We start from the raw sequence: 13,512 nt of genomic DNA on the forward strand, positions 1-13,512 counted from the left end.
TGCTGTAGCATCAGGTCTCCAGTTTCAGAGGTCCAAACAGTGAAGCTGTCCAGAGACCTGCTGCTTCACTATTAGCAGATACAGTATATATTTTATATGATTGCGAATGCACAATTTTTACAATGGTGAAAGGGATATTCAGTGGTAATCAACTAATAGAGAAAAAATAAGAACATTTTGGTATGTTATAGACCGGCAGCTAATGGGCACATACTGTACCAGGCCAATCAAATCGTCTTTTGTCATTCGTCAGTCGCTCGGATTGGTTGTAGCGCCATTCCTATTGCGTGGCATTGCGTGCAGAGGCAACTTAACAGACAACCGTTAATCCCGCCCACACTGAAAATCGCGTTGTGCCAGACCCTTGTACAGCTTCTTGCTGTACAGGTTTGGCTTGCGAGGCTAAAGGCCTATACCATTGGGATCAAAATATGAGCAAAACAATAGTGGGTGGTTGTCTACACAGCATCACTACTTGGTCTGAATAACTGGTGTCCCAACATTTCAGCACTGACCAAAGTTTTTACAATATCAGGAATTTATTACATTATCAGGTTCTGCAAAATTGAGGCTAACCTGATAATGTAATAACTTTCAATTAATGTAACATTTTATTACATTATTGGTATGGCGATTGTGACATTATTGGGAAATGCACTTTATTACATTATTGGGATATTATTACATTATCAGGTTTTGTTACATCTTTTAGGGACTTATGAGGGATTTTTTATTACATTATCAGGGTTATTACATTATCAGGAAATTATTACATTATCAGGTTCTACAGCCCCTACTCTCTCCACACCATGAGGCAGGAGACCTCCCACCCACACACACACACTTTCACCAGAGTCTACACAAAAACACCAGCTTACTACCCTCATGTATAACGTTGTGCTGTCTGTAACCCAAAACGGTATTGAAGTTTGTAGAATATCCTTCTTCATGTGTTCAGGTCTAGTTCTAAGATTTGCCAACGACCAGCGTGCCATTCTCTTCACTGAAGTAAATCCCTATTGTAGCCATCTTACCCTGGGCTGATGTGTCAGTACAGTTAAAGACCGACGACCGGTAATATTACCAGCATTAGTCTTCCTCGTTGCTTAGATACCAGAAGACTTGCTGTGGACCAGGAGGATGGATTTCATTTCATATTTATAGAATGCTGTAAATTGTCAGTAATCCTCACTGACAAGTCCAGAAATGACAACAACAATCTAAACTTCATGGAATACATTTCCACAAAGTCTGCTTGAACTGTGCTTATACACTGGCTTGAAGTATGCTTTTGACCCATAGCTATTTGGCTCACAGTAAAATGTATGAATTATTGGAGATGAAGGATAAATATATACTATATCCATATATCTAAATAACATGTTATATTTCACAGTACAGCTGTATCAGTTTTGTACTCCGACCCTTTGCCTTACTCGTCATTAGTTTCAAAGCAACCCAACGCACTCAATCAACTGCTGTTGATAACAAGGGACACTACTGCTAAAAATGGATAGCGCTCTTTTCTCTTACATGCCCTTTCACCTCAGCCAACGCCCATTTCAGCTCCTCCTGCAGCACAACCTTTCCTGTCAGCAAGACATTAGCAAGGCACAAGGTTACTGGTCCAATTAATGGGATGTACTGATAATGTATGCCTTTGATGTACTACAATTTGCTTTGGATAAAAGCCTTGACTGCGTGACTGAATGTAAATGTTAATGAAGTCCTATGGAAAGTACGGCTCTCAGCCTGTGTGTAATCCGACATTATGCATCTAATGGACCAGTGGTCCTTTTCAGTGCTGCCGACTGATGTACCAGCTAATGAATGAAGATGGGCTGTATTTTCCTGTTCGTATCACTGTCAAGTTCAAGTGCTTGTCTGTCCTGCATACAGACAGTATGTAGTCCAATGATGAAACATTTCAAACAGTTGACGTCTGCAAAAGACCACCACCGGCAATGCTAGACATTCCAGGATCAGAGTATGCGTGAAAAAAAATTGTGAAACCCTCGTCCCCTCGTAATGAGAGCGGGAGCCCAGTGAGCGAAGAAGCGAACACTCGGGGGGAAGAGGCTTGTTTTGTCATTTCCTGAGACATGACTCAGCTTTCCTGCCTAATGAAGCTCTTATGCCCTTCCACCCCCCACCCCCCCCCCCCCCCCCCCCTTCTTCCTCAACACAAAATTGGATTGAGGATGTGAGACATGGACGTACTCACTGACACAGATGCTGCTCTACTTTGGGACCGGATTTGTTTCACAAGCCCTCCGTATTCCTGGCTGTATCAGGCCCGTCGTAGAAATGATTCATTGCTCATGCTTGCCAGGGTGATGTGTGGAAGCAGTGTATAAGGAACCATTTTTCATTTTTCCCCTCATCGAAGGCATCACACAGGGCACTCTTAGAGTTGCCTTCATTAGCTGCTGAACAGGATGGAGGAGGAAATGACATCCGTTTGATATTCATTAGCCAAGGTGCGAGTCACAGTTTCATTAAAGGGAATGCAAAACGAGGCTGAATAATCACGGCCCGCTGTTTGAATGACGATATCCGTCCCTTTAACCTTCTATTCATCAGAGTCTTTTATGTCATTTCTGTGAACTCACTTGGGTTTCAGCAGTGGTCTCTTATAATCCACACGGAGTCTTTGGGACTTGCTCTGACCAGAAGCCAAGACCTTGTAGTAGCTAACAGCTAGCCTATATTATGTGGTGATCTGAACTCTGAATAGTCTTCTTATGTAATTCCAGAATCAATTATTTAATTAATCTGCAGCAGCACTTTTTTTTTTTGTTATTTAGCAGTTAGCATATTCTTTTTTTGTTGTTATTTAGCAGCTATGCATACTCTAGCATATTGAATGACCAAAATGGTTGTTGAAAAAGCTTTTTATCTCATCAGTCTTGAGAATTAAAACTCAAAAGAAACCCTTAATCAAAACGAAGGCCACATACCAAAATGGAACATACAAAAAAGAAAACTGCTCTGTTTTAGTTCGGCTGCTAGAAAGAAATGCCAAAAAAGGCCTGTTTGAGAGTGCTGGCCTTAGAAGCATGGATACTTCTATAAATAAAGAAAATCACTGTCTTCCAAGTTGCTTCGGAAGCACTCCATAAGTGTCTAAACGAACTTGAAAGCCTCAGGCCCATCAGTGAGCAGCCACTCCCACTACCCATGACCCAGTCCCCAGTTCTCTTCCCACCTGTGTAGCGTCTCAGGCTCCATTAACCTGGTTTCCGTTCTCTTTCACTCCTCACCAGAACGGAGCTCTTCAGGCTGCTTTCAGTGACATACTTAGCCTCCTTCACACACTTCTTCTCAGGTTGTCTCGTGTCTGCAGAAGCTGCACTTCAGGTGCTTTTCCGTCTCCACTGTCCCAGCTCCTCTGGGAGCTCTGCTGGGAAGGAGCCTATAATAAGAAACCGTCTGGAATCAAACCTATCCCAAGCCATCTCTCTTGAGGGAGCAGAATGAGGGATTGTTCCAGATTCAAGTCTTGCAAGGGTTTGTTGTGATTGTTGCAGCCAAAAGTGATGACGTGGTAATAAGAGGAAAATGCAACCCGCAATGGCTGGAAATCCTTGAATTTGCAAAACTGCTTAATCTTGGAGGGACTGCGATGACTGTGACAGTGGTCTGGCTGAAGACGATGCCTACTGTTTTCTGTAGCGGTGACCAGGTCCTACTGTCCCCCATGGCTGGTCTGCTGGTCTTGATGTGTTCTGGAGTGGCCGGGAGAGGCCCACTGCTTGTGACCTTGTACTGGTTTGACGTGATGGGGGGGGTCCTCTTATAATCACTGTTTTGGTTGACAGCTTGTTGTTTTTTTACCATATGGCCAGAGGAAATCAAGAGGGAAGGTGGAAAATGGATAGTTGCTGCTCGCAGTGCCATGCCAGGGAGGAATTTTAATTGCTTGACATTTTCAAGTGTGTGTGTGTGTGTGTGTGTGTGTGCGTGTGTGCATGTGTGTGTGTGTGTGTGTGTGTGTGTGTGTGAAGGGAGGTGAGGTTCATTACTTGCACCTCAATCATGACTGAAAGCATTCTAGCCATTCATGTTTGCCCTGGCATATTCTGACGAGGACTGTGTGGAAAGACAATGTGGGCATTGCTGTCAGATGTAGGGCTGTGGCAACAATGCAAATTCTCTCTTACCTTATACCAAGGGTAGAAAATAGTATTCTCTGCTGTAACCTCACCTTAAGCACACAGACACACGCTACCATGCACCTTCAGAGTTGGTGGTAGGAGGGCACAAAAGGCCCATACTGGAGCTGTGTGTGATTTGACTTGTTATCTGAGATGGCAGCTTTTAGATGCCTCAAGGCCACAGTCGAAAGCCATGTCCATTGATCAAGTGGTTTCCATGGAGATAAGCAATCCCCCCCGCCACCCCTGTTCGACTAGTTTGGGCGTCCTGGTGTGAGGGTACCTGCTGTGCTGCGCTAAAATGTCAGGTATGGGAAGGCTCAATCCCAGTGGTAATCCTTCTCTAAAGAGGTTCACAGGCCACTCATTCACTCGTAGCTGACGGAAATTGAAGTGAAGAAATTGAAGTTAAGAAGCTCCATCTTTCTGTGTGTGTACATGCGTTTGTGCATTCGTTCGTACCTGCGTTCGTGCGTGTACGCGTGCACTCTGTAGCCTATAATAAAAGTTAGAGTGTCTGCTACTCTGTATTATGTGCAGACAGGACTGGGCTGCCATGCATTTGTGATGTGTTTGTGTGTGACTGCATTTTAGTGTTTTACTGTTTGTGCATATGTATCATAATTATAATTTAGTTCTAATGCTTTTCTGCTCTGTGTGCTGTTACTTCCACTAGCCTCAGTGCCATGTGTGATTTATGATAGCAGGCTCTTGGCTCTGTACTTGTGTGTGTGTATCAGCATGTGAAGTACAGTGGGGAAAATAAGTATTTGAACCCCTGCCGATTTTGCAAGTTTGGCCCATCGCAAAGAAATGTGTGATCTAGAATTGTACTGGTAGGTGTATTTTAACAGTGAGAAAAAATCTAGAAAACTGCCTTTTATAACATTTATGACTTTATTTGCATTTGATGCAAAAAATAAGTATTTGAACCCCTAGCAAAACATGGCTTAGTACTTGGTGGAATAACCCTTGTTGGCAAGCACAGACGTCAGACATTTCTTGTAGTTGGTCACCAGGTTTACACACATCTCAGGAGGGATTTTGGTCCACTCCTCTTTGCAGATCCTCTCCAAATCCTTAAGGTTGCGTTTCAATGAGTGGGAATGAGGGAATGAGGTTCAAGCCCAATATTCCACGTTACATGGCCCCATCCATAGTCCCCACGATGCGGTGGAGTCGTCCTGTACCCTTGGCAGAGAAACAGCCCAAAGCATAATGTTTCCACCACCATGCTTGACGGTGGGGATGGTGTCATTCAGCATTCTTCCCCCTCCAAACGCGGCAAGTCTAGTTGATGCCAAAGAGCTTGATTTTGGTTTCATCTGAACACATCCTGTCTCCCAAGCTTCCTTAGAATCATTCAAGTGTTCATTGGCAAACTTCAGATGGCCCTGTACATGTGCTTCCTTGAGCAGGGGGACCTGGCGAATGCTGCTGTACTTCAAAGAAATAAGGCGTAGTGTGTTGCCAATGGTTTTCTTGGTGACTGTGGTCCCAGCTGCCTTGAGATCATTCACAAGCTTCCCCTGTGTAGTTCTAGGGTTATTCTGCACCTTTCGGATGATCACCGATACCACACAAGGGGATAACTTGCATGGAGCACCAGACCTAGAGCGGGTAACAGTTGTTTGGTTTTGCTTACATTTATGAATTATCGCACCAATAGTTATCTGCTTCTCACCAAGCTGCTTGCCAATGGTTTTGTAGCCCATTCCAGCCTTGTGCAGGTCTACAATCTTATCTCTGACATCCTTGGACAACTCTTTGGTCTTGCCCATGGTGGTGAGGTTGAAGTTGTGAAGTATGATTCTTTGGACAGGTTACTTTTATACAGGTCACCAGTTGAGATCAGGTATACCTTGTTAGACCTAATGTGGACTAATCTGTGTGCTTCTTGGACACATAACTGGCCATTGGGAGCCAGAATTCTTGCTGTTTGCTTGGGGGTTCAAACACTTCTTTTTTGCATCAAATGCAAATAAAGTCATAAATGTTATAAAATGCAGTTTTCTGGATTTTTTTGTTGATATTCTGTTTCTCTGTTAAAATACACCTACCATTACAATTCTAGATCACACATTTCTTTGCAAGTGGCCAAACTTGCGAAATCGGCAGGGGTTCAAATACTTATTTTCCCCACTGTACATCATCTCATAGTAAGAGGAGTATATGCTGTACTGCTTTTTGTGTGGGTGCGTGTGTGTGCCCCAGTTGCTTTGATGTGTGTGTGTGTGTGTGTGTGTCTTGGGCTTGTGAAGCTGCTCGTGTGAACTGCAACCACTGCTCCCCATCATGAGGCATCAATCAGGCCTCACTCCACTGCCTGTGGTGCTCCTGACGGGCTTCACTCACTCACACACACACACACACACACACACACACACACACACACACACACGCAGAGAAGGTCAACGTGCCTCCTCACCCCTCACACTAGTCATCGTCTGCTACCCCATGACACTGCGTGTGTGTCTGTGCGTGAGTCCTCAGTGAGAGTTGTCAGCGGTGCAGAACGCCTTGGCGAAATGAGTCTGTGGCTCACTCGTTGTTTTCTTGTCTTGAATTCTCTCTACCGCTCCACCTAACCTCTTCGAATCTGTTTTCCCCTTACCTATCCACCACTCTCACTCTCTCTCTCTAACTCTCACCTGCTCCTGGTTGTCATGTCGAGCCAGGAGGGGTGTGTGTGTTTGTACATAGGTTTCTGGACAAGGGTTGTGTGTGTGTGTGTGTGTGTGTGTGTGTGTGTGTGTGTGTGTGTGTGTGTGTGTGGCGCACATGTACATACATCGCTTGACAGAGGGTGTGTGTGTTAGTGTTTGTGTGTGTGTGTGTGTGTGTGTGTAGCTCTCCTGTGGCTCAGCCTCGCCGGCCTCACCACTTGGGGACGGGGACGGCGCTGAGTCTGAGCTGCTGATTGGGGGTGGAGGGGGAGACTGTGCTACAGCACTCCAGCAGGTCCACCACTGGCTTTATCTGCGTCTCCCACGCCGGCCATCTCCCCGCTGAATCCCATTATCTGCCCTCCCTCTTACATCTCAAATCATTCTCATTCTTGCTTGCGTCTAGTTTCTTCCCTCCCTCTTCCTCCCTTGCTCCTCTCTCTCTCGCCCATCTCTCTCTCTCTCTTGCTCATATCTCTTTCTGTCTTCATCTCTCTCTCTCTTACTCATCTCTCTCTCTATCTCTCTTGCTCATCTTTCTTTCTCTCTCTCTGCACTGCACTGTTTCTTTTCTCTAGTAATGTAATTGGAAAAGTTATGAGGACTTTGCTTTTAGAGGTTAAGTCTTTCCCTCTCTGAAGAATATTCTGGCTGCATTTGCATGTAAATGCACTCCTGCAATGGCATGTTTAATACAGCGGAAGATATAATATTCATACATAGAACGATGATGTGGTGACAGAGCGTGCGTGTGTCTTGTTGCGTGCGCGGCCCTGGGTGCGCTCGTGTGTATGCATGCCTGCCCGTGTCAGTGCGTGTGCACATTATTGTAGGGGTGGGAATCTCTTGGCACCTCACGATTCGATTTCGATTCAGAGGTCAACGTATCGATTCTAAACCGATTATCGATTATCAATTCTAAACCGATAAAACGATTATTGATGCATCTCGATTTTCAAAACATTTGAGTTTGCTACTCGGTCTCAAATCACTTCCTACTTTATTGTTTGATAATTAAAGAAAATCAACAGATGAATTACCTTTTCTATTTTTTTATTAGAGAAAAAGCTTTTCCTGGTCACAATTATGACTTTCTATGAACAATGCAATAATCGACGCAGCTCACAATAATGACTTTCTATGAACAATGCAAAAATCGATGCAGCTTGCATTTCAACACACATTTTTTTATTACAAAATCGATTATGAACTTTTCTGAATCGAGACAGAATCGTTCTAGAGAGAATCTTGTGTGTGTGAGGATGTGCAGGACCGTCTGTGTGAGCCCTGCGTGCACATTATTGTGTGTGTGAGGATGTGCAGGACCGTCTGTGTTAGCCCTGCGTGCCGTCTCGGCGTGGCACAACCACGAGGCCTGAATGCTAACCAGCTGTGCTCTTCCCTCAGAAACCCAAGCAGAAGGACTGGCACCCGCCCGACGGCTTCATCCTTGGCCTGTGGACCCTCATCCTGCTCGTCTTCTTCAAGACCTACGGCATCAAACACCTCAAGCACATCTTCTGAGAGGGAAAGAGACACTGTGGAGGACCGTAAAGTCTGGTCCAGCCCTGGCGCTTTTTTTGTGGGGTGGCGTGCAAGCAGAGAGCTGGGGCTCTCATTGAAATACTTGAATAACTTTCATGAATTGTTCAGTTTTGTTTTTACTATTTCTGTTATGGCTGCAACCCTGGCTGTTTAGAGTCACATTACACTGTAATTATGATATGTCGGTGTGGGATTGAGGGGGCGTTTGACGCTTTTCACTGACAACTCTGCAACAGTGTCATTTCATCCCTTTCTGAACCTCAGTGAATGTACCCTTCGCACATTAAAGATTAGCAGTTAGTGTGCTAAAAAGATGAGTCACTGAGATGTCACTGCATATTTACTTAATTAATAATTCAGTAACGGAGCTCTGTCATAAAATTTTGGGGGTTAGTATCAAAGAAATGTCTTTTTTTATGTGCTCTTTCTCATGCTTTTCAGAACCGGTGACACGCAAATGTGTGGCTGCTGACCCTTTTAATATTGTATTTGCCATCCAGAAATGTCAGAGAACTCCTGAGGAGACTGGAATGTGGCCGGGTTTCCTCTGCATTACTACTGCAGTCTACAGAGACTGTTGCACTGCAGTCTAAAGTTTTAGACATGTATTATTTCTGCAGTTCAGACAGTGAGTCTTATAGCCTGTGATGACTGGTCAATGTAAATGTTCCTATACCAGAGGGAATACCTATTTGAACTCTAGCGTTTCAGTGAACCGGTCTCCTAAGGTCACATATAGGAATGAAGGTCAGGGGTTCAGACCAGCTTATTGGCCACCTCTGTGTTTATACACCTACATACACATATGAGGGACAGCCATATCATTAGTCAAGTTATGTGTCTAGCCACATGCCTTATTACACGCGCACACACACACACACACACACACACTCTCACTTACTCAAATGCTTTGCGAGCTAGGAAGATTGTTATGGACTGTGTCTGTGATGGATACATCCACTCCCCATTGCAATATCCTGACTGTGTTCCATTAGCTAAGTAGCATTTACTTACATTATGTCCATTAATTCAACCCTTACATGGATGGAACTGGCTTAACAGGCTTTAGGAAGGCTTTGAAATACAACCCCTGTGTAAAATGTTGCCTTTGAACACAAAATCTGGAAAATGGATCGAAAGAGATATTCTCAATTATTTATTATGTTTGTCACCCAGCACTTTTTTATCTGGAAAGAGCTGCTGTTGGGTGTCTTGGGTATGTGTGAAAGAGTATGGGTTTAACTGCTGTGTCAACACATTTTCAGACCCAAGTGTGAATCCTTTAAACCTCCTGCTGCATGTTTTTCTTTTTTTTTGTCCATGCTCTTCCTGAAGGTGTGACTTGAAATAAAAATGAAGGGAAAGAAACTTTGAGAGCTCTTTTGTGTTGTGTTTGCTTTTAGGTATGTAAGGAATAAATCATGGCAATGAAAAAATGGAATGCTCAGCTAAATATAATTATGCTAGTTTGGTTGGTTTGGCTGGCTGTGTCTTCTAAATGGATTTAGACTTGGTCACGTCACCCCCTAGGGTGACGCAAGATGGTTTGTAGAGCAGCCTCATGTCTGTTCTGGTCATGTCCATTTTGATTGATGTAGGGTTATGCCAGCCTACAACGTGGAGTGAGTCTGAACATGGCTTGAACATCATTACAAATATTGTAATTAAACTAAATTAATTAGTAAATGACAGTCATTGAAGTTTGTGTCAGGTTGATGCATCTGGGCTTAAATGTTAAATGTAAGCGTTGATCACAGAGTTTGTCTGAGTTCAATCCTGAAATATGACATAAATGCATTTAAACTGACAATGTCATTTTAGAGAGCTAACACTGTTTAAGAGAAGGAACGCTGCAAGCTTTTATTGCCATTTCTTATGTGCCAGTTCTTTACTCTTGACGGATTCATAGACCAATAGGGAAGAGTCTAACATTTTTGAGTCATTGAAAGCCAGATTTGAATTTATTTCTTCAGAAGCTCCAGGATCCCATTCAATTTGTATGTATTCAAGGCAGCCATTGCGATTTGTCAGGTTGATGCACTCTGTTGAGGGTCGCTCTTTGCTAACACTACAAAGTTAGGGCTGATGACTATGTTGACTAGAGGGAATAAAAAAAGTATGTTGTCTAACTGTACACTGATAAAGATATTCAGTGGTAGGGAGAAATTGTAGTTAAATTATAACCACATTCCTGACCATGAAATATCAATAGACATTATTGAAATAAAAATGTTGGTCTCTAGAATTTGACTTAAGTCCTGAAATGTGACAAAAATGCATTCATATTAACAAAATGTAAGGTGGAAAGAGCTCACACAAGAGTTTGACTAGCACTAGATGCCAAGGTGGCCTGACATGTTTTGTTGCCATTCATTTTGTGCCAGCTCTTAGGTCTTGAAGGACATACCATACCTCTTTCTGATTTGAACAAAATTACATCCTTTTTTTCACAGATTATCGAGCGCTGGCACAGTGTTTTTTTCTGCTCAACAGAACAAATGGCAGTAGTCAATATGGTGCGAGTGAAGCATCATGGGATCCATCAGATGGACACATCCTCAGCTTCACCTGTATCGTGTGGCCATGTCATCTGGCTGATAAATTGCGTTTGGACTAGGCATCTGGTAATCCTGCTCAGTTTGGAACACTGAGTTTCCTTTTGAAGTCTACAATTTAAACTTTTTTTTTTTTAAACCTAAATGTATTATTTTGAGCCTCCTTAATGGGTAGAGATGACTGCAGTATGGTGGAAAAACAACACTCACAGCTCTCGGGAAATTCCCACGCCATGTGGCTATTAAAATAACAGGATGGTGAAGAGGAACAACTTGTGTTAATTCCTCTTAGTGATAGATGCTGTGTGGTAGCAGTCTATCTGTTATTTGATGATCACAAACTACACGTTTCAATTATATTTGTCTCTTGTGGTTACATGTGATTTGTACAACTGGTAACTTAGCCTTAATACATTCTTCAGCCAGCTTTTCTGTGAGCTGTTTAAGAGATTACATCATAGGCTGTTATAAGAAAGGATTTCTTTGCTTCCTAATCTTGGTATACTAAAGGATCCTCAGTACAGTTCTCAGTTAAAGCCTGATTTAAAGTGAGATTAAATAGTTGAATATGCAGTTGAGCTAAAAGAAGCTGTAAGCAGTGGTTTGCCGCTATACGTGTGACAACCAACCATAGCCTCACTCATCAGCTCAGAATGTGAGTGGTATTCTGGAAGAAATGCCTGTGGCAGTGAGACAGGCCAGTGGTCATTACATATGAATGGCCATCTCCAGCCCTATTTTAGGAGCATGTCCACTGCCCTACCTCTTACATCACAGAGCAGAGGGCGCTTCTCTGTCAGGCTGATGTCGACTCCTAACGAAGCTGGGGGGTTACACCTACAAGGCTGGGGCCTCCACCTTCTCCCATTAGAAATGTCTCTCAACTCTAGGCTTATCCCTCACACTTATTTTTCCTCTCTACCCTGCTTTGCCAGTAACCATTATTTTCTCACCCAAAATACAATTTTGATATGAGTCTACAGACAAAAACAACAAGGTCACTGAATTCACAATGACAAAAAGAAATCCTTGATGATGGGCCTTAAAAGAAAGAACACTATTATCTTTTAAAGACCCCACAGGTGCAGTCAGATTGAAAGCAGCATTAAAGATAAATATAACCCTAACCCAGATCCTTACCAGTCTCTTTTGCAGTCCCAACCCAAATTATTTAACCTCTCATTTTTCAGCAGTAGCCTATCCTACTCACATCAACGGGATGAATACAACATATTGTGACCCAGGCAGGCATTTTGGGGAGCAGTTGCTCAAGCTTAAGAAAAAGATACCTAGTAGCACATGAGCAATGAGATATATAGCTAAAGACGCCTTAAATAATTACCCATAGCATATCTAGTGTGGTTGATTTGTGGTTGAAAGAGGTATATTTTGCTGTTGGCTTTAATTGAGTGTACGTGCGCTGTGTTAGAAAATGTGTATGTGCCCTGTAAATCCTGTTCAGGTACAGGTGAGTTTCGTTATTGTGTTGTTGAAAAAAAATGTCATTACATTTAAGTAATGATTTGCGAGCACACAATTTTTGCAGGGGGGGCTTTTACATGTCCAGGCCCAGAGCCCATGGTTTCATAATCTGTCCATGGATCAAGCTATACATTTCCTTGACGTGCCAGATCATAGACCCTGAGCTGTGTAAAGAATAGAATAAGAATTGAAGTATCAACCCATGAACTACCACAGTTTTTATTAACTTTCGCCAGACGACCTTGTTTGTTGCTTACGGGTGGATGAAGTCAGTCTACTTGCAGTTTGCATCGAGGTGTTTTAATTGTGGCTTCATTTCACAACAATGACAAGCAATGCCGAGGTTTAGGGCACAGTGTTGTTACCTGCCTGTCATCAATGCAGGCAGCTCAGGGAGATGTGGATTTTGCTTTGCGCTGCACTCCATATGCGTGTGCAGTTACCATGGCCAGGGGAGTAAGACGCAGGGTGGTCTCCCAGAAACAGACCGCCGTTGTCAGGAAGAGTTACAGCAAGTTTTTAATTGAAAATGGATTCCAACATAATAAACCATACACATCTCACTGAAGACTTTCTTTTAACAAAATGAGTTAAATCTGCGTGTCTTCGTTCATCCCTGCTGTCTGCAAACCCACAGCTGGATGAATGGCCGTTGATCCTAATCTCCTTGCTCGTCTGCAGTGACATGCTTCGGCATTCGCGTGACAATTTCCTATCTCCGCCAATAACTCGACCCATTAGCTGTTGACAGGTGCCTGGGTGCGGGCCTGCCGGCATGAGCGCAGTCGGTAACGCAGCTCCGTCCGGTTGACACACACCTGCCTTTCATTTAACCCAAGGCCACCACATTAATCCCGAAAACGTATTTGACATTCCTGACACGCGTGCACAAGCATGACTGACAGGAGGAATGAGGCCATCGTGTATGATAAACACTTTGTGGCTCTGCAGGTGAGGAATTGCCGCTTATTACAAGCACTGAAAGGCCTTCCCTATAAAGGATCGGCAAAGACTGTGGGCCATGGTGATATTTAACAGTAGTGTGACACTCTCAGTGGTGTATTGTTTATGTTTCAACAATCCTTAAGGCGCCGAGAAGAGACGATA

The 13,512-nt window shown here is 43.4% G+C and overlaps 1 protein-coding gene across 1 annotated transcript in view; it reads left to right on the forward strand.

Annotated features, from left to right (window-relative positions):
• pigk (phosphatidylinositol glycan anchor biosynthesis, class K) overlaps positions 1–9,654 on the forward strand; it is a 34,860-nt gene extending 25,206 nt beyond the window's left edge. The window contains exon 11 of the mRNA XM_080836143.1: positions 8,231–9,654. Within this exon, the coding sequence (XP_080692269.1) occupies positions 8,231–8,347 (117 nt within the window). The 3' untranslated portion in view covers positions 8,348–9,654. The remainder of the gene's footprint in view (positions 1–8,230) is intronic.
• The last annotated feature ends 3,858 nt before the right edge of the window (positions 9,655–13,512 follow it).

Source organism: Sprattus sprattus, assembly GCF_963457725.1.
Source record: "Sprattus sprattus genome assembly, chromosome: 4".
NCBI classification, from domain to species: domain Eukaryota; kingdom Metazoa; phylum Chordata; class Actinopteri; order Clupeiformes; family Clupeidae; genus Sprattus; species Sprattus sprattus.